The following is a 22118-nucleotide window of genomic DNA, read 5'->3' as shown; positions in this document are numbered from 1 at the left end:
CTGCCACGACTGGACCTAATGGTCAGGGGTCCCTTTACCTTTAAGGCCCGCTAAAGTACCGATCTCAGCTCATCCCTTATTCCAAAACACTTTTATCAGTACCCTTATATGAGACCTTCTTGGGCTCTTTTTGCTTGTATCCCAAGAGGAAGTAGGTTCTAGGAGAGGGAACGGAGCCAGAGAAGGCACCACCAGAAGACTGTTAAATTGAAGACATAGAGATATTTTTTAAAAATCAACCCGAATCATACATCAGCCTTCCTGATTCCGGTACGTTCCATGTGTTTTGAGCTACAACTCCCATCAGCTGTAGTCAGCATGGGGAATGGTCAGGGATGATTATAACCCAAAATATGATTGGTTCCCCAGGTTGGGAATAGTTGTGTTACACAGCAGTAATGTCTAAATGTCAGTAACCCATCAGAAGAGTTGGATAAGTCTTTTGAGGCCCTCTAGTTCAACCTCCTGCCTCAGTTTCAAGCAATTTCATGCTGAAATATCTCCAATAGATATATTTTTGTGCACATCCTCTGCTAGGTAACTGGTTCCATTGTCACATTGCTGTTGCTGTCAATAAATTTAGAATCATGGAATTGTAAAGTTGGAAGGACCCAGAGTGTCATCTACTCCAATCCCCTGCAATGCAGGAAAACCTTCAGCCCACACATATAATCTTTTAACTGAAGCTCGTTCGTTCTTGTCCTATATGTTTCTATAAGATCCCTCTAACTACTGCATATTCCTCTCTCCCCCTGCCCCCCATGGCAACATTTTGTAAATTTATTCATTATTCAGTCATTTCCAATACAGACCACTTTTCATCACAGGAGGTCAGAAAATGGTTTGCATTTTTTATGTTTTGTCATCCCTTTCACTGTCTTAACTATTCTAAACCCTGGCTTTAAAAGGGTGATAAGCACAGACATTTTGTATCTTTAGTAAAGGTAAAGGGACCCCTCACCGTTAGGTCCAGTCGGGAACGACTCTGGGGTTGTGCCGCTCATCTCGCTTTACTGGCCGAGGGAGCCGGCGTACAGCTTCTGGGTCATGTGGCCAGCATGACTAAGCCGCTTTTGGTGAACCAGAGCAGTGCATGGAAACGCCATTTACTTTCCCGCCGGAGTGGTACCTATTTATCTACTTGCACTTTGACGTGCTTTCAAACTGCTAGGTTGGCAGGAGCAGGGACTGAGCAATGGGAGCTCACCCCGTTAGGGGATTCAAACCACCGACCTTCTGATCTTTAGTACCTTTCCCTAAATCAGACCGGGAGGGAACTTTCATCTTGGCACAGTGATACCTAAAGTTTGCAGGTCTTCCAAATCCTTCCATCTGATGGAAGGGGATGTTTCTGTTTCCTGTAGTGTGTTCACTTAGCCCAGGGAGCTATTTGTCAGCTGTGCAGCCCCTGTAACTGAGAGAGGCAGCTGAAGCCAGATCAAAAGCAGGTTTGCCAAGGGAATAGTAAGTAAGTGGCTGAACTGGTGAAAGAAGCATTCGGCTCCCTTTGCCCGATGAGTAGAGCCGATTGCCCTGATATGTAACTTAATATTAAATGCTGTGCATCCCTCTTCAGTATATAAAATGTATGTGCCCAGTTCAGCACCAAGTAAAGGAAGAATTATGTGTCTTTTATATGCTTGGTTTGTGTAATTCTCCATTTTTAATCATGTGGACGGGCAAAGAGCTATGCATAGTGTGAAAGTGTGCCCCAGACATGAAAGCTGTTGGCTTTGTGATGATGTCATCGTGAGCTACTTTTTAAAGACAGTGTAAAGATTTAAATGTACTTTGAGATTTACTCCCTATTTTATATTGGTTTGAAGTGTTGGACTTTGCCTTCACATGAGGTCTTCCATCCCAAATACTATAACTGTGTCTACAGTAGTAGAAATGTGATTTGACTTACAGTTTGTGCGTGTGCAAGAGAAAGAGAAAGAGAGGGAGATTTTGAGTTTATAAATTATACCCTTGCAATATCTCTGCTGGCTTTAGATGCAACAGATTAGGGGAAGTTGCCTGCAAAAGAAGGCAGAAAATGTGGGAGGAGAGTTACCCTTTAGTTGCACACTACACGCAGGCTTCCCTGGCCTCCCTTGTGCTCAGGTAAAAATTATGTTCACTGCTAAACTTGTTACCACGCAGTGGTCTAGTTAGGCCTTCTCTATAAAAGTTGCATCAATCTTTAGTACAGCCTGGAGACAAGCAACTTTGGTTCTTCTCCTTTTTACATAGATGGAATGTCGCAGCCAGCTGAGATGAGTGTATGGGAATTCTGGGCTTCCCACTCATGTGACAAGCCGCCTGTTTCTTTCCATGCGCCATAAAGATAATTAGTAATTCTAATGCCTGTGTGATGAATACTTAGTCACAAAGGCTTTTTGCCCTCTGAATGCAAAAACCAAAGCCAGGTATTTGTTGTGTTGTTTCTAATAAATGGGGTGTGAGTACCAATGTGCAGCTCTGACTTGGTTAACTACATGCACCTCCAAGCATGGAACTGAATTACAGTGGTACCTTGTCTACTGTTCGCCTCGTCGAGTGCCCATTCTGTCGAACGTCCGTGGCAAACCCGGAAGTACCAGAACGGGTTACTTCTAGTTTCGCCACATGTGCAGAAGCACAAAGTGCTCCGCGCACGTGCGCAGACGCGGCACTTTGCCCAGTGTCCTTTTCGGCCAGCGACCAGGGCTCCAGAATGGATCCCGGTTGCAAAACAAGGTACCACTGTAATTGTAGAATGCATAAGCTTTTATGGCCCAACATGATAAATTCCCTATGTATGAAAAAACTCATTTTATAACTCTGTAGATCTTGAGATTGTAGTCTGGAAGTATTCCTCACAATTTTGATTATTTATGATCCATAGGAGTTAAAGGGAGGTAAAAACACATACACACAAAATACAAAAGTTCAGGTAATTCCAAATCATGAGAAATTTTTATTTTCTTCCTTAGACTTAACATTTATTATGTGCTCCAATGTTTGAAAATGATCGCTATGTTTTAGTCCACATCTGCTGTAAAATTTGGGGCATGGCCATTGTGAAAAGTTGAGTTATGCTGCCACAGAAATATTAGTTAATGTTTGAAACATATAAACTGCCCTAATTCCTGTTTTCTGCAGGTGGATTTTTTTTGGTCCAGGAAATTCTCCTTGGAACTTTGTTTCTAATGCCCTTTCTGAAACTTGCCTCTAGACTGAACATACGGTACTTTCTAATGAATGAAGGTTTATTATTATTATTATTATTTTAAGCAGCAATTTCAAAAAGGAAACACTGTTAAGACTTAGTCTTCCCCTGCATTTTTTTTTTAACCACTGAAAGTTTTTGGTGCACAAGGTGTGCTTTTAAAGGCCAGCCCCTCACTCTCAGCCTGAACTTCCTCACAGAGCTGTTATGAGGATAACAAAAGAAGGAGGAGATCTGTATTTAAACCACCATGAGCCCCTTGCAGAAAAGGTGGGGTGTTAGTAGCCACTGCTGCTACTACAGTGGTGCCCCGCAAGACGAATGCCTCGCAAGACGGAAAACCCGCTAGACGAAAGGGTTTTCTGTTTTTGAGCTGCTTCGCAAGACGAAAACGTCTTGTGAGTGTTCCGATTTTTTTCGCTCCCCCCCTTTTTCTAAGCTGCTAGGCCACTAATAGCCTTTTAGCCGCTAAGCCTTTAATAGCCGCTAAACCGCTAATAGCGCTAATCCGCTAATAGGGTTGCTTCGCAAGACGAAAAAACTCGTGGAACGGATTATTTTCGTCTTGCGAGGCACCACTGTATACACTTCCTAGTTGGATCTGTCTGTGTCCTGGTTGTAATCTACTACAGCACTGCGCCAGTGGCCCTTCTTTATAATTAGGGCAATTGCTTCACTTTCTGATTCCAGCCAATTGGGACCATGCCAGTATGGAGCCAATCATGTGTAGCTGTATACGAAAGTCACAGCTCTTGAAGGGGGAGAGGAATGAATATTGGCCTCTTGCCGACAAAGCAACTGGGCAGAAACATTTGTCTTCGCATGGTGTGCTGGCAGAAAACTGCTCACCAGAACAGCATAGAAAGGCAAGAAGACCAATCTGATTACGACCTGTAAAAAGAGCAAAAAGTGGACAGTGTCCTTGGGGGGGGGGACGGATTTATGTGAAATCCACACACACCAGTTTTGGCTCATCGGTAATAAGGACAGCTAGGGAAAGTATAGACTAGGGGTGGGGGTGGGGAATGTTAACTCTTGCATATAAGCATTATTTTGAAAGCAAATTAATAGGAACTGTACACTTCATTGAAGATAATGATATACCAGTAACCAGCTTATATGCAAGAGTTAACATTCCCCACCCCTTGGAAAGGCATAAACTAATTTTTGTACTGTTGGGTATGCACAAAAACACTTTGGAGATCTTGCAGGAAAGTGAATTGCAAAGAGAGTTGTGTTAAGAAGTTGGGAGAGTTTCTGCTTCTAGAACTGTGTTATGTGCTGAGTTGAATAGGATCCAAAAGGCAGCAGTCTGATTGGTCCTAGAACAATAGGATCCAGAATGCAGCAGTCTGGTCCACAGGAGCCACCCAATCCAGCTCCAGGTGGAAGTGAATCTGCAACCTGATTGGCCTATAGGTGAATCCCGGAATTAGCCAATCATGTGGGGCCTATTGAGTAAATAATGTATATAAAGCAGACATTCTGGGGGAACTTCCATTCCTTCTCACCACTATGAGCTGAATAAAGAGCATGAAATTCACTCTCGACTCAGAGTATATTTCAAACTGCATTTTATGAAATTAGTAACGGCACCCTTGTTTGCACATCGCATTGAAACATAGTTAGAAACAAACCTTGGTTTAACTTGAGTGAGCAGAATGATGGGCAGAACGTACTGCTGTGTGCCTTTTCCCACTCCTGTTCCCACATCATTGGGGGAACAAGCCAGTGTCTGGCTTGCCATGACTTCTGAACTCAGGCTTATGCCTTGTTCTCTCCCTTCAAACCAAACCTTGGCTGGAAGCTGGTGTGGTTTACTCTCTCCCCTCGCACTGCAGTCATTTGTGGCAGGAGAAAAATGAACAAGCCCCTCCCCATGCCCCCTTCTTCTGCCTTGACTGGCGTAAGCTGGCAGGGTTTTCGAACTGGTGGTTTTGCCTCAAAGGAATTCTTCCCCCTTCTCAGCCTCCATAGGATTGCTCTGTAAATATTCCAGTGCAAATACTTTTGGCTATTGGAATCTGAGATCAGCTTTGAGATCTTATGCAGTATGTAAAATTAACCGGGCGCACTGTAGATTACTTAATTAATATGTCAGATATGGTAAATCAGATTCCCAATCCCACCATAACATTTACCAATTCATTTACCCCCAGAACATATTCATAGGGAGAAGACCGTCAGTGCCATTTTAAAGTAAAAACTGCTGTTGTAAACTGTCTGTACACGTGTGTGTGGGGGGGGATAGTCTGATTTTCCTTCTAGATTGAACATGGTGTTGCGAACGGCACAGCTGGGGTGGCTGCCCGTATTCTAGTCCAGCTGATCTCTATCAAAGGCTTCCACAAGAAATCTTACAGATTGTTAGAGTCCCCAGCTTCAGGTTGAGCTGAAAACAGGTTGTCTGCTGAAAACAAAACAGAATAATAATAAAAATCAATTGAAGATGGGATTTGTAAAATTCACATGGGACACTAAAAGATGCTTTGGTTCCTCAGTCCTCGTGTACAGCTAGAAGCAGGGACATTGGTAGAGTTAATCTTGCTTTCCATGAAACCTGCCTTGTTATACAAAAAACAAACATTGTGTTGTAAAATTAATTCTGGCCAGTTACTTAACAAGCCAACTTCAAATCATAGGTTATGAAGCTAGCTTGTTAAACTAAGCAGATTTAAACACACAAACAGACAAACAAACAAACAAACAAACAAACAAACTAGAGAACCTGGTTTAACTGTAGTGCTAATCTGGGCATCTTTAAACTCTGCCAGAGGCATCCTTGTGACAATGAAGGAGAGGTACGGTAGCTCTTTCCTGCTTTTCTTTGCAATGTTAAACCATGGTTTAGCATCATGTGTGAACGCAGCCGTTTAAGCACCCTTTTTTGCTTTATCTTTATGAATCTCCAGTCTTAACATAAATATTGCTAGACCCTTCTGATTTGATATTAAAGCTCATGTTTAGGTCCTTAGAAAGATCTCTTTCACTCAGCCAAGAGTAGAAAAAGATGTGTGTGTTGTGTTATGTGGGTGAAATGTTTTAAAAGGAAGGGATACCAAAATTCTGGGGCGGTGGGGGATTCTACATAACTGTGGACAACAGTTCATAACTTAGAAAACTTTGAGGCACATGACTTTGATTTTTTTTAAATGAAAAGTTGAGAGTGTTAATGTAATTATAAATTATGGTTTTTAGAATTTGTCTTAGAAGGTGGGGTGGTCTTTGCTGTTTCACATTCACTGGTAAATATGGACTCTGTTACTAAATATTTGAATTGGCATATTCGCTTCTAATACTGATGGGTATAGTAATACAATGTTCTTACAATGTCATGATTCATTAGATTCTACTTACGTAGCTCTTGGTATGCCCAATCCCTTACGTTCCCTTGCTGTTTAAGTTTTGTGAGGTATTAAAGGAATTAAACAAAAATCTTTCTAATGCAACTTAAGGTGGTCAAAATAAACACTGAAAGTCATTGAGTAAGGATGTGTATATATTTAACAGCAACCTTTGGACTCGTAGACTCTGTGCATATATTTCATGCTAATTAATTCATACTCATTAAGTCTAGTTCTAGTTTTGCTTGCATAACACTGGTTTGAATAGTACATAAACCGGAGTGGCAGGCATGTAAATAATGGTAGAAAACAGTCCAAAATATGTGTTGGAAGATTGAATCTTCCTATGGCCTGGAGAAACTCCTGTAGTTTTTGCATCATAAACTAAGTGTTCTAATTTAGTTTAGGCTTCCTCTTCAAACCTAACCTCCCACCCACCCCGCCTCTCTGGTTGAATGTTAAAGATGTGCCATAACTTGTATTTCTGATACTACGTAAAAGCTGTTTGTCCTAGCTGAATAATGCAATGTTGGTACTTTGGGGTGTGCATGCTGGAATTTATATTTGTTACGTAAGGAGAACGTATGACTCCCCTCATAAGTATTTGTTTAAACAATAAAGAAAGCAAATATACTGAAGAGCTGGGAGGGTTCTGCCCAGATAGAATTAACAGGAAGCCAAGGGTTTTAAACTTTGTTTCCTACATAATAGATCCACGCTCCCTCTTGAGGATTTAAGTTGGTTTTAATGTAACCAGTGTATACTTGGATAGAATCAAAACAAGTTGTCCCATAATTTGAAGGATGACTTTTCTCTTAAAATCACATGGAGCCTATCATGGGTAAATCTGGCTGCTGGAATAATCCTCCTTCATCCGCTTGTGCCCTTCTTTTCTGGACTCGCAATTCAATAATTGGAATGGGTGGAGAAATACAGCTTTTGGCACTCATATATGCAATTATACAAGCACACAAGAGTGAAATTGTAGGTCTTGGTAAATAATAATTCTGTGTGTTGGGGAGTCAGCATTAACAATGTAGCAAAACCATGGAGGGATATTTCGAAATATTGTGGGGAATAGGTGGCAGTAGTAGCTCTGTGTGCACAGAATCCTAGAGTTGGGAGGGACCCCAAGGGACATCTACTTCAACCCTCTGCAATGCAGGAATCTCAGAGGGAAACATAAGAGTCAGACCGAGTCCAAACCAAAGGCCAGGCGGGACAGCTCTGTCTTGCAGGCCCTGCGGAAAGATATCAAATCCCGCAGGGCCCTAGTCTCTTGTGACAGAGCGTTCCAACAAGACGGGGCCAGTACTGAAAAGACCCTGGTCCTAGTTGAGAGCAATCTAACCACTTTGCAACCTAGGACCTCCAAAATGTTGTCATTTGTGGACCTTAAGGTCCTCCATGGGGCATACCAGGAGAGGCGGTCCCATAAGTATGTGGGTCCTAGGCCGCATAGGGCTTTAATGGTAAAAACCAGAAGAGAGCAGAATTTTGCATAGGTTTTGCATTATATGCAAATATATGTCGTCTTTCACAGGGCCTCAAAGATAAACCTCTCACAAGCAATAAGAATGTGAACAGGTGAGAGGCTTTTCTCAATTATAGTTTCATAGTACAAAATACTTAAACCCATTCTATTTCTGCCTACCACCTGGCTGTTAGAGCTGGAAGAGCACTGTTCTCCCCAAGTGCCAACTCTAAGCCGTTCAAAGAACTCAAGTTTCATGAGTTGCAAACCAGGTAGGTAACACTAAGTCAGGGGTAGTGAGACTTTTGGGCTCCACACGCCAGATTGTTATGAGATCCTAGCCTTGTAGGCCAAACTTGACATGTGGGCAGGGTCTGGCATCACTATGATTGAGTGCTTGAGGCCTTTTTTGGTGCTTTAAAGTGACTTGCTCATGCAGCCGATCCAGCTGGCTTCGCTCTACCGCCCATCAGCTGATGGGTGGTAATGCTGAAGTCTACTTTCCGCAGGCACTGGCTGCACAAGTGAGCTCCTGCAGGGAACTTGCTAGCACATCCAGTTTAGCTGATGGGTGATAAAGCCAAAGACATACTTTTCAGGCTCCTGATTGTATTCTGGCAGCTGCACCTCCCCCTGCCCCACACATGACGTATGACATCAAGTTTGAGGCAGGTGGGCATGGCTTGTGGAAAACAGCCAGAGGTTCTGCACCCTTACTGTATGTCTTTCCTCAGTTTGATCTTAGACTGGCAATACCACACTCAGTGGAAGATCAGGCACAGTATTTCACATCATGGTTGGGGCTGAGCGGGTGCAGCAGGAGATCAAAAAGCATTTAATATTTATAGCAAGATTCAGATGCCCATACAGTGGTGCCCCGCAAGACGAATGCCTCGCAAGACGGAAAACTCGCTAGACGAAAGAGTTTTCCGTTTTGGAGGTGCTTCGCAAAACGAATTTCCTATGGGCTTGCTTCGCAAGACGACAGTGTCTTGCGAGTTCCTGCTGGGTTTTTTTCCTTCCCCCCCTTTTTCTAAGCCGCTAATCCGCTTATCAGCTGGTCCGATCAGCAGATAAGCTGCTAAAAGCCGCTAATAGCGCTAATCCATCAATGGGCTTGCTTTGCAAGACGAAAAAACCGCTAGACGAAGAGAATCACAGAACGGATTCTTTTTGTCTTGCGAGGCACCACTGTACTTGGGTAAATTCAAGAGTAAACTGTTAAAAAGTAAGCAGTATAATTGAAAAGCATTGTTTTGGTTATTCATCCTCTTCCTGATAACTACAGCAGTGTTATCTGCACAGGTCAGACAACTGCTCATTCCCCAACCCCTTCTTTTTTGTTAACAAAAGGGACTTGAGTCTTTGACATGAATGCCCCTTTTTGTGTTTAGAGGATCAGGAACAGCCCACTGCAATAATACGTCCATTCTCCCCCCCCCCATGGGAGGGAATAAGTTAATCACATGCTGCATTTGTAGCTGCATTTCCCAACGAAAGAAAAAAGAAAGAGGGAGGGAGAGGGAAGTCCCAATATGCCAAGAGACTTGATGACAACATCGGTCTGCACTGCAGGGTTGTCATATACATTTTGGGCCCCACCCTGGGCCTGCAAAACATTCTTAGTATAGCAACACTGAGCTACTTTGCACGAATGATGTAACCCATGATTTACCCACCACAGCCATTTCTCCCCCCTCTCCCCCAAAAGTATGGTATCATAATGATGGTTCAAAGCAGAGTAATTCAAAGTGGTAATTCGGGGGGGCTGGGGTGTGACATTAACATATGAGAGTGCTGGAGGTGAATTAGTTAAACTGGTTACCCAATCAGAACCCAGGGGGGTGGAGTCAGAGGGACTATAAAACCAGCTCTGGGAGAGGCGAAGGGAGGAGTTTGTTGGGTGGGTGGTTGGAGTGGGAGTGAATTGGGATAGAGTCTGGGTAGGTTGAGTTAGTGTAGCGAAATAAGCTGAGTCAGGAACAGTTAGGAGCTAGGAAGACAAGTAAATATCTGACAGGTGGTTTAGTGAGTGAGAGCAGGTAGTGGAAGGTATAGGTCTGGATAGGCACCCCATGATTGTAATTGACCAATACTGTTTATGAAACCACACGCTTGTTAAACTGCAATAAATAAACAGAAGTTTATGTTCCAATTTAACCCTGACTGGACTCAGTAGTGTACCAGATAGGGCCTGGGTGGTGGCAGCGAGAAATAAAGTGGTGGCACAGGAATCAATAGACAGTGAAACGTCCGGGGACCCTGTGTGATCGCCACAGGGGGGCATGAAATTAACCCTGTGTTAGAGCAGGAGGTCTTGTCTTTGTTGCTGCCTTTTGCTTTCAGGTGAGTGTGCTATTGCCAGGCCGTTGCTACACATTGATCAATTATTTCTCTGGACAATATTCACATGTATACCAGGGGAAATTGGGGCTAGGAATGGGCACAGCTTCAGAATGAAGCCCCTTCCCGTTGCTTGGAGAAAACAGATTCCTAGATCATTTAAAGTTATCTGTAGCATTCATCACTCACAGCTCTGACATTGCTCATTGGCTAAAAGAAGTTTATTTTATAAGGGTTAAAAACCCATGAAGTTGGGTTGTGGTTCCCTTACCAGTACTGGGCCCAGTGTAGCTTCACCCCAGTCAGTAACTGTAGTACAAGGTTCTAGCGGATTATAGAATAGATTGGTGCAAAGTAAAAGAATCCAGGGTTGTTGATCAAGGCGCTCAGTTAACTTCCCAGTTGCCACTTAGTAATCGGGCAAATGATGCAAATATATCTGAAGAATACACTGCTCCAATGAGGTGAAATGAATGTGAAATCAAATATCTAGTGCTGCTAAGTAAAATCCTGAGTATCTAGTATTATTTGTGTTAAATTATTAAAACCTGAGTTATTGCCACCTAAGGGTCTAGCCCAGAGGTTGCCAACTCAGAGCTCCAGATTTTGAACTATTTTTTAAAGCCAGCCTGTAGCTTTATCTGTTTATTAAACCTAGTGAAGGAAATCAGAGCTGCAAATGGTGAGACATTTGGACACCAAGGCTACAGGAATCCCTGTGGCCCCCAAGAGCTGCTGTTTTCATATCCTTTCTAGTGCATTTTTCCTGCATCTGTCTCATTTCCTAGGCAGAAATTCAACAGGTTAAACCTTTTCTCATATGAAGATAAAATTATGGAAAAAATTCACTGTGATTGTACTTTTTCTAATTTTGTGTTATTCCATGCCACCCATGGCAGATGTTTTGTGACTGGTCCCCCCAGCGCTGTCTCAGAATCCAAAAAGATTGGCGAATCTTGATGTTGCCCCTTATGAATTCTACACAGCGATTCCATTTTTAACCAGGGTGATGTTGGATGAAACAACAGTATGTGCCATTTTTTTGTAGGAAGGGTTGACACTGTTGGTATATTTCACTGGAAGTTCTCCCTTGCTATTGCTTTCAGATATCTCTTTCCTCCCATTATACTATTCTTGAAGCACCTAGCCGAAGAGCAGGCACTTTAAAAGCTTTGGATTGCTTATGTCACAATCATAGACATGTATATTTGCATTCTGTTTCCCTTCCTGGGTGCTATTTTTACTAGGTATCTTTTGGAATGTACGGGCAGAAATTCTTTGGCCACTTTGGATGACGGGGTTTAACGTGGACCAGCCAGACGCTGTCATAAGTACACATGTAATTTTTTTAAAAAAGTGAGGACACGAACTGCAAAGTCTCCCTGTAGCTTTCGGTGCATGACTCAAGCAGCTGGCCCTGAGCAGGTGTAGTTAAGTCAGTGCTAAACCACACCTATGTTTTCCAGCTTGCCCAATGAAAACCACACATTTGTGCTGTGTCTTTTTGCTCTTGCCTTTCATTTGCTTCTTCTCGTATTAGCTTGCTCGGTAACCAAAGCCAGATTCCAGGTGCATTATTCTATGATCAATCTGTAATCATAGAAACAGAGTTCCTCCTCTTAATTCCTCCGTTGCCAACCATTTCTGGGTGGGTGAATGTCAGTAGCTGTAGTTATTTTTAAATGTGAGAGGTGAGGCTTGTCATGCAAAGCTGAAAAGAGGGCGTTTGTTTGCAGAGCTGACATCAAAGTGTAGATTGCTGCTTACTGGCTGAGCATTTCTGCTTTTGTACCTGGTAATCTTTAACGTGGTCTGTCAGTCACAGAGACCATTGCTTAACCAGAGGATTCATATGAAATATTGCTAGCATTTATGATCCAGAAGATTGGCATTCTGTTTCTCCGCATACTGGACTTTGAAACTTCAGCTAAGCAGCTTGCAATCCTTTCCTTCACGTTGCTCAACTAAGCAATTGCTTTCCACTTCTCTTCACAGGATAATATAAATGTGTTTTTGAAAGCTTGTGAAAATCTTGGATTAAAAGAAGCTCAGCTTTTTCATCCTGGTGACCTTCAAGATCTATCTAATCGAGTTACTGTCAAGTAAGTATCCTGTGTTTTTATCAGTTGACTTTTAAGAATATTCAAATGTGACTTCTGTGGTGCTGCTGTTCATGTATATAGGGATTTTATATAATGTTTCCTTTGTATGTTCAGCATGGAAGCTGTCAGGCTTCTTTAGATCTTCAAGCCTGTAAAAGCTGGGATTTAATTTGCGTCCATTTTTCTGGAGCAACTACCTTGGTACATTTTGTTTTTAAGTATTTGCTGACATTTAAAATGTGCCAAGCTGCTTTACTAATTAATGGCTGCATTGCTTGAAGATGCAAAGTCGAATGTTCAACAGTTCTTAAATGTGAAAGTAAAAATGGAAGCCTTCACTATAAGCTTGTAATTACCAGAAGGGTACTCTTCTCTCTGTGTTTGCTATGCATGTATGTACCCACCTTTGGTCTAGCATTCAGATCTTGAAATCTGCTAACTGGAGAGCTGAACCCAAGTGACATACTGTGTTGCCTGTGGATTTTCTGCTAAAATGTTGTGTGATACATTACTAACAGAGGTAATATTGTGTAGTGCAGAGTTGGGCAGACTGCAGGCTTGTCATATATCTACTTCGCTTGTTTTTACTAAACAACACCCCACCCCCAAGTTTTAACAACCAGGTGCAAAGGACATAGATTTAGAATAAAAGAACTGGGTGCTTCTGAGCATATGCAGAGCCTAGGAACTTTTCAGCACCTGAACTGAACTTGTAGTCCTTTCATGAAAAAACTCCACTGTTACCCCAAGCTTTCTTCTCTTCAGCTACCTAATTCAAGATGAGGAGGAAGCACTTTTTTTTTTAAATGACATTGTTAAACAATTGTTCACAAAAAACCCCTGGTGAGATACTGCAGGTTACCTAGAGATCTACCAGTAGGTCCTCATCTGCCCAGCCTTGTAAAAGTGACTAAGTTTATGTGTTGTGGACTTAGAAGTCCTTGATTTCATTTTTCCTAAGCAGTTCAGTGATCAAAGGTTGTGTTGAGCTTCTAAATCTTGGCCACAGTGACCCGTCTGTAATATCAGGTTGATAACAGTGCCCTGCCATAAAAGCTGATGTATGAATTACTGAAAACAATATATATGAAGCATTTGAGAGTGTTGAGAGTACCATATAATAATGACAATAATAAAGAATAATTTCATTATTCCTGAGGGCAGTCTTTCTCACTATTAGAATAGGTTTGAGAAGTCTTAGTGTGTGCAGTATCAGAGAGAAACTATTCTCATGAAAAGGAAAGCTAAGTACAGTGTGTTCAGGCTATGTATAATTGCTATTATTATAGTCTGTTTCACGAGATAATATAAATGTTAGGTCTTGAACAAATTATTCATTGCTTTCTATAATCTTGGAACTGCCAGAGCTTGCTTTACTATACGGCCAGGAGTTTCGCTGAAGACAAAGTCCTTAAAACGTTGCCAAGAATTTTGTCGTTAACAAGTGTTACTAAGGTAAATACAGCATACAGGAAGTGTTTCCTGGGCTGTTAACCTGTGCTAGTGGTTACAGGTTGTGGAGAAGTAGGTAGGGCAGTAATCAACAAGGCAAGAATGCAAGGATTCAGAGAAACCTTTACCCTTGGTCTTTCAGGCCATTTGAGAAGGGCAATATGCGTGTGAATGCAGTTGCCAAGAATGTTAGTTTAAGAATGGTAAACACTGTTGTGAAATCAGCATTACTAAGCCTGCAGCAACCTGAAAACTCTACGAATCAAAACCAGCCCTGCAAAAAACCATTTTGTTGATCGATCGGATGATATGTGTAAGAGGTTATCTCCAGGTGGCCAACCAAGAGAGACTATTATGCAGGTTCCTGTTCTGAAGGCTGGCTCTCTCTGCTGTAAAAGCAAAGCAACGATTCTGCAGACAAACTCCCTGACTCTTCTGGAGGCAGTGAATGGGACTGTTCCCTCCATCAGCCTTCCTGGGTCTTGGTGTGCCCCATTCTGAAAAGCATCCTGGTAGTGGTGGAAGAGGTCACATGCATTGTGTTCATTCCTCTTTAGCAAAGGGTTTCCGAAACCTCGTGAGTTCATTGACCCCTTGGTAAGCTTATAAAGCTGTCATCGACACTAACCCAAATGTAAATGAAATTAAGTCAAGAAATACCCTCCATTCCTCACTGGCAATGAAGGTGTACTCTATACATGTCCATGCCCTTTGTTTCCGAGGCTCATAGTTCCCAGTTATTATTATTTTTTGAACTGTGTCCTGTAATTACCACTCACCCATTAAAGAGGTGGGCGGGGTTTGCGACCTGGATGACACCCCCCTTTTTGCTTGCTGGCCATCGCTACGCCCCCTCCCTGGCTAGCCAATCAGCTGCTGGCTGGGGGGCGGAGCAAGGGCCAGGTAGAGAAGGCTCCAGCCGACCACCTCTCCCTTTCAGTCTCTAGGTCTTTATTCACCCCTTCACAGACCCATTGACACTAGGGGGGTCAATACCAACCCCTTTAGGAAGCCCTGCTCTAACAGGAGCAGGCTAGGAAAAGGCACATCCTTCTAACTCTGCTGCAAATGCTGTGGAACTGTCCCTTGTGTTTTCTGTTGTCCCACATCCCAAAGAGAGATGAGTTCTGTTACCTCAGCTGTGATTGTCTGGCTGGCTAATTTATCTCTTCCCCCACCTTCTATGTGTGTGAAGGCAGGAGAGTGAGGGGAAACCAAGCTTGGACTCTGTCATGATACAGATGCTGCCCTTGGGTCCAGAGTCTCCCCCCCCCCCGGAACTTTAAGTATGGAGAATAGAAAGGAAGCAGCTACCATTGATGCCAGCCCATAGCTTGGCAGTAATAGCAATTGCCCCTCCTTCCTGCTGTGTCATGTCTTCTAGGACTTGAAGAGAAATGGAGATCTTCAGGAGTAGGGGGTGGAGGGGAGACTCAGATGAATGGATTGGGGGTGGATGATTGACTTTCGCCTGATTATTTGCAAGGTTTCCCTGGATTCCTTTAAATAAAGTTATAGGAGTTTTCCCTTGTCAAGAAATGTTATGATACCCCTTCCACTACCACACAAACATTGTATATCGTCATGAATCCTGTGGCCAACATTGTGGCACTTGTCACAGTGGCCTAATGAAACTTAAATAATTCTGTTCATTAACAGTAAAGCTGAGTTCAGTTAATAAACATTTTGTGATTTACTGTTTGTATACCCGGTTCCTTTTAGGTTTGCAAAGGTATTGATTAGCTTCCCAAAATCAAAAATATACTGCAGCAAAGCAACAATAAACCACACTACCTCTACAGTCTACAGTGGTTGTTTTCCTGCTGGAAGGTGACATGAGCTCATCTTCAGCTATAGTCACTAGGATATGTAATAAGCTGAAACTGAGATCAGATAGCTTAAAAGGAAACAGTTGTGCAAGATATTCCTTAAGACTATAAGCATGAACTCTACTCCAAAATGAGCAACAGGGATATGTAGTAATTGGCAGTGAAATTAATGGTGGAATGGTAGCTCAATTTGAGAACTGCTGTTATCATTTTGGTATCTCTTACAGTTCTTGGAGTAAGAACTAACAGACATTATGATGAGCTCGACATCAGACTCACAAATAAATATTACTTTCTTCATTAGTTAAGCTGATTTATAATTACAGCAAACAATGTCTAGTAGCTGCTATCAAATGCAAAACAACAACAACAATGCACTTCAATTAACAATTAATGATTTGTGCAAAGATTGTTTGCACAACCCGGACTAAGGCAAATAAATATATAATCAGCAGTGGACTAGTCCCAACACGAGACAATTACCTTCAGTTATTGACAGATCATACTATCAATGAAAGCATCATTACCCAAGGGACACCACCTCCTGAGAAGATTCTTTGTCCTGGTCCTAGAGAGACAAAAGCACTATCACAGCTCCCATTAACTTAATTAGAATTTGCACAGCGTCATGATGTATGTATGAGAAGTCGTGTAAGAAAATGACATGTCTGTTTCTCTTAATTGGAGCTTTCAAGCATGTCACAAACCTGTCTGGTGTTCAGCTTTAAATCATGATTTAAATTGGAGGGAGGGACAGTTACATACGAAATACCCATTTTAGAGTAACACCACATCCAAACCATACTTTTAAACATTCTTATACACCTCTAACAGTTATGGCTACCCTCAGTTAATCCTATGAACTGTAGTTTGTAAAGGGTGCTGAGAGTTTTTAGGAGAGTGTTAACCAATATCAGTTCACAGTACTTTACACAGTACACTTTTCATAAGTGCGTTTAAGCATATAAAGGAACATTAGACTTTGGAATTTAAGTTGAACGTTTCTTATGAGACAAACATTGTTTTCTTAAACTAGTGTTTGCAAGTATATTTGTAGCGGACTGTTCATAATGGTGTTCAGAACCAGTTATTTTCGGCTTCAAAGAGTCTTCAGCGCAGCTGTGAGTTTCAGCGTAGAGGCTAAAGACAGGACTCCTTCCTAAATGCTACCTAGGCAGGTAGTTATGTTTGGAGAGTTGGGTGGCAAACAGCTAATGTATATTCTCAACCCCTGGAGGGGAGACTGAGAACTTCTACACCAATTGCTGCCTTTTCAAGCATTAGGATTGGAACTATATAAACACTGAAATTCAGTAAGTATGTGTTTAGTCATTTGGGAGAATGCCTAGATTTTGAACTACTGAAAATAGTGTATAATTATTTTATTGGGACATGTTTTCTGCACGGTGGGTGGGTGGGGGAGTTGAGTATGAATCTCTGCTTCTGTAGGAAGTAAATGTGCTTTAAGGTCAGCCGAGAATATTATAGGGTGCAATGTGAAACTCTTGCTAAAAATACTTGCAGTAGCATGGGTAGAGCTAAACAGTACATTTCAGACTCTTTAATTCTTCCTGTGACGCACAGTTTGGAAGTTTCAATGCCTTGTTATGTTTTAAAATTGAGACTTTTATAAATATCGAAACCATAGATTTGGAAACACTGGTATTGTTTAGTTCTGGAAAGAAAACTCACAGTAGAAATCCTTACAGAAATCTGCTTTGTAGAAATTCTCTTTTTTATAGATTGAAAAATGGATCTATCTATGGACTGTAAAAATGGAAATAGATATTATACCCTTGCTTAGGTATATTTACTTACACACGTCTTACTGGATGCAATAGTATTTAATGCCTACAAACATCTGGTTCAGGCACAAGGGTCATTTAACCCTGTGCGTTGTTCCCATAGTTACCACCCAGATGCTTATGGGAAATCAGCAAGCAGAACATAAGTGCAACAGCAACTTCCCCTCTTGAGAGTCCCAGCAACCAGCATACGGAGGCATATGCTTCTGACAGTGAAGGGTAGCACACAGTCATCATGACCACAAGCTATTGATAACCTCACCCTCCCTGCATACGTCTAATCCCTTTTCAAAGCTATCCAAGTTTCTGGCAATCAGTACCTCTTGAATTTTATTCAGAGTAGACCCATTAAAATTAATGGACCTAACCAGTGCTTTTTCCCAGGGGGTGCTCAAGGGTATGCAGTACTGGCCCCTCTTTTGTTGTTGTTAAAAAGTGTAGCACTCTAGTGATGGAAAGCATTGGGCATATAAGAGTTATATTATAATGCACCTTTCATATATCAAATGTGGAATCATGCGGTATGATAGGTTATCTTCTGGAATTTAAGTATTGTGTGTATTTAATCTGTTATGATATATTAGGGTTTTTGTTGATGTTAATTATAGCATAATGCTAATTTTAAAAAAATACAAACAATAACCTGTAAATCTCATTAAGTAAGCCAGCTAACAGAGTTGTACGGTGAAGAATAATCTAGTTGCCTGTATGCTGCTAAACCAAAACAGAATTAGAACTTCATTTTTGAGGGCAAACACAGTTAAGATCCTACCTAAGCTTATTCAAATGGAAAAGGACAGCAGGCTTGTAAGGCTTCTAGCATTCGCAGGACCCAGGAGGACTGGATTCATTCTGTCCAAATTTCAGGAATATTTCTTACTGCTTACCTCACAGACATTTCTGTTTCTGGCATCTCTGTGTTTCTGAACCAAGCAAGATTATTGAGTTAGTGGTTGTTGGTTATACTATGTGTTGCTGAGAAGCGGCAGCATGTACTGCAAAATTTTAAGTATTGTATGTACTAAAAGGCTAAATGCTGATAAGCGGGTTCACGTGCCAACAGAGATGCTTTATTTGTCACATTGTTATAACAATCTGTAGAAAGCAAAACAAATCAGATTTGTATCTTTTAAAAATAATAATAATGTACTTACTGGCATCACTGGTCTGAAATGCACATGCTCACCAGCAGACCTGTAGCAGATAAGTTTCCAGCAAAAGAAAGAAGAATAAAGACCTCCCCTAAAAGTCTAGAAATAAATTTGTTGGTTTTTTTTTAAAAAAAAACCCGCCCCAAAAAGTGTGGCACTCACTATAACAACTTCATGGTGAGTACCAGCACCTATTTTTCTAGGGAAAGAAGCACCAGACCTAACTTATTCACGTTCGTTAATTTCAGCGGGTCTACTCCTGAGTAAAACTGAAGTAAATACCACCCTATAATTTACATATGTGATGTATGAAGCACTTCCAACATTCAGCTTTGTTACATAGCCCTGGGTTTGGATAGTATGAGAGATAGAGGAAAAATCTGAGGTGAGCAAAGGATTGTAATATTCTAGTTTGCGCAGCTTCAGGTGTGCGTAATGGTACATATCTGAGTTAAGCATTTATGTCCTTCTCGAGTCATGTCGTATAGTTTTGGGCATTTCTTAAATAGTATTATTTCTTATATAAGTGCTTGTAGGTTTCATGTGTTGCCTCCCCATTAGTTTTATTCTCACATCCCAATCATTACAGGTGTATGATAACCTGAGTTCAGTCCTCCTTGAAATTTTGTGGTGCCTTTATCCTCCTGATTCACCACAGCTTCCTAGTGGAGTCAGATGTGACCTCAGTTTTGGCAATAGATACACAGAGGCGAGATCCCTTTGGCATTAATGGTGGTCTTGTTCAGCCTAAACTTCAACAATATCACTAGATCAGGGAATGCTAACCTTTTTAGAGTTCCCTCCCTAATATCAGCCGCAAGAGTCTAGATAGTATCCACCAGGTTTAGATGCCTGAAATGCCCCAAACTGGGAACAAATTGTTGGCTTACTTCATCCAGAGTTGTTTGACTGTTTATACTTGCGATGAGCATTCTGGTTTAAATTAAGAAAGATGACCTGGGGATTTAACTTGGAATATCAGAGCCTTAACTTATGCCAAAGAATGTGAAGGTTTGGTTATATAACAAGAATTTAAATTAAAATGGCCATGTGTGAATTAGTGAAGGTTAAAGTGTTCTTCCTGGTAAACGTTTAATATAAAAGCGGCATATTTTTATAGCACCGCTAAGTTACTGGTCAAAAGATAAGGTGCTGTAATAACCCTGGGTGTAATTGCAAACAAGCGATAATACTGTACTTGAACAACCGAAGAACAGCATAAGAAGAACATTTGCAAAGTTAAATTGAAAAAAAGCAATCTGAGTGACATTCCTTTTTTTGCTTTCTTCCTACGTATGACAAATTTAATTACAAAACTCTGCAGCATCCGTAACTATAAAGAATAATACTGAATCTTAAATATTTACATAACTAAGTAAAAATAAAATGAAGTGGAGTGAGATTACTAAAGCATAGCAAAGCAAAGCTTCTGAGTGAATAAACATATCAACAGCTACATAAACCATTCAAACATAGTATCTTTGAATACTTCTGCCCCATGACTATTATTTACCCATGTATTAGAGATGTAGCATAAGCACTTGCCTGCTCTATGGGATCATCAGATTAGCTGTATAAGTCAGTAGCTAAACATAGTGCAATGCTTTTAGAATGTTAAACATTTGGGTGCATTGGAAATAACTGATATTTACCTTGGGGGGGGGCATGTGCTTGCCATATGGCTATACAGCTATTATTGAACAGTACTTTAAACTTGTGGTTCATTGGCACTGAGTGAAACAGAAGTTTAAGAGCTCACTTGAAAAGCTTTCCTGCAGGCCTGCTCTTTTAGGAAGTATGTATTTTATATTCCCTAGCAAAGGGGGGGGGGGAAACAATTTTCACCTGGCATAGTTCAGCTGTATGCGGGGGGGGGGGAATAAAACTCTCCCCAACTCATGACTATATTAACAATGAACTTTAATACAGGCAGAATATAATCATGAGTGCAGATTGGTGAGTACAGTGAAGTACTTCCCTTCTAAAGTTGCTCTATAAACCCTAGCTGTTTTTTTCCAGAAGGAAAAAATAAGATGGGCCCAAAATAGCACGTGGTTGACACACACACACACCCTCCATCCCGGAAATGATCTGCTCAGAAACATGCTGGAATTTTTTTGTGTGAGACAGAGAGAGAAAGAGATTGCTTGGCTTTTTATGGTGGCTATTAGTACAGTGGTACCTTGGGAAAAGGACGCAGGTGGCACTGTGGGTTAAACCACAGAGCCTAGGACTTGCCGATCAGAAGATCGGCGGTTCGAATCCTCGTGGCGGGGTGAGCTCCCGTTGCTCAGTCCCTGCTCCTGCCAACCTAGCAGTTCGAAAGCACAAAGTGCAAGTAGATAAATAGGTACCGCTCTGGCGAGAAGGTAAACGGCGTTTCCGTGCGCTGCTCTGGTTCGCCAGAAGCAGCTTAGTCATGCTGGCCACATGACCCGGAAGCTGTTCGCCGGCTCCCTCGGCCAATAAAGCGAGATGAGCACTGCAACCCCAGAGTCGGTCACCACTGGACCTAATGGTCGGGGTCCCTTTACCTTTACCTTGGGTTAAGAACTTAATTCATTCTGGAGGTCCGTTCTTAACCTGAAACTGTTCTTAACCTGAAGCACCACTTTAGCTAATGGGGCCTCCCGCTGCCGCCACTGCGCAATTTCTCTTCTCATCCTGAAGCAAAGTTCTTAACCCGAGGTACTATTTAGCGTAGTCTGTAACCCTGAAGCGTCTGTAACCTGAAGCGTATGTAACCCAAGGTACCACTGTAGATATTTAGTAAGCGGTCTCTGAAGTGGGAAGAGGAAAATAAGATGAACACAATCCCACTTTGAAGGTGGGAGACAAAGGAAGTGCTGTGGTTAGGACAGACTTACTTATGTAGACCTGAAAATAAGTGGGTTGGTTATAGGTTCATAGAACCATAGAATTGTAGAGCTGGAAGGTACCCCACGGGTCATCTAGTCCAATCCTCTGGAATGCAGGAATCTCAGCTAGATGACAGATGGCCATCCAACCTCTGCTTAAAAACTTTCAGTGAAGGAGAGTCCAGCACCTCTTGTGGAAGTGTGTTCCACTGTCGAACGGCTCTTACTGTCAGAAAGTTCTTCCTGTTGTTTAGTGGGAATCTCCTTTCTTGTAACTTGAATCCTATGGTTCAGGTACTACCCTCCAGAACAGGAGCTTCCTCCATCTTTCATGTGACAGCCCTTTAGATATTTGAAGATCATTTATGTTCCCCTGAAAATAAGAGGGTTGGTTATAGGCTTCCTAGAAATGTAGTGGGATAACATCCTACCCTATTTCGATCACCGATAGTAGTATTTCAGAATTTTTCTCTTGCTGGCTCCAAATGCTAGAAGGTTTCTATTTCTGGAATGGTTTTGTATTTGTGAATGATGTGTTTTACATTGTGGTAAGAGGCTTTCCTGTGG

At 41.7% G+C, this 22118-nt stretch overlaps 1 protein-coding gene across 1 annotated transcript in view; it reads left to right on the top strand.

Annotated features, from left to right (window-relative positions):
* The window catches only part of LMO7 (LIM domain 7), a 148362-nt gene that overhangs the window by 57714 nt on the left and 68530 nt on the right, over positions 1 to 22118 (top strand). Inside the window, exon 4 of the mRNA XM_082221440.1 lies at positions 12350 to 12456. Within this exon, the coding sequence (XP_082077566.1) occupies positions 12350 to 12456 (107 nt within the window). The remainder of the gene's footprint in view (positions 1 to 12349; positions 12457 to 22118) is intronic.

The sequence above is a fragment of the Podarcis vaucheri genome, assembly GCF_965113315.1.
Source record: "Podarcis vaucheri genome assembly, chromosome: 4".
Taxonomy (NCBI): Eukaryota; Metazoa; Chordata; class Lepidosauria; order Squamata; family Lacertidae; genus Podarcis; species Podarcis vaucheri.
Note: the sequence above shows the minus strand (reverse complement) of the source record. Positions and strands in the feature narration are given on the sequence as shown.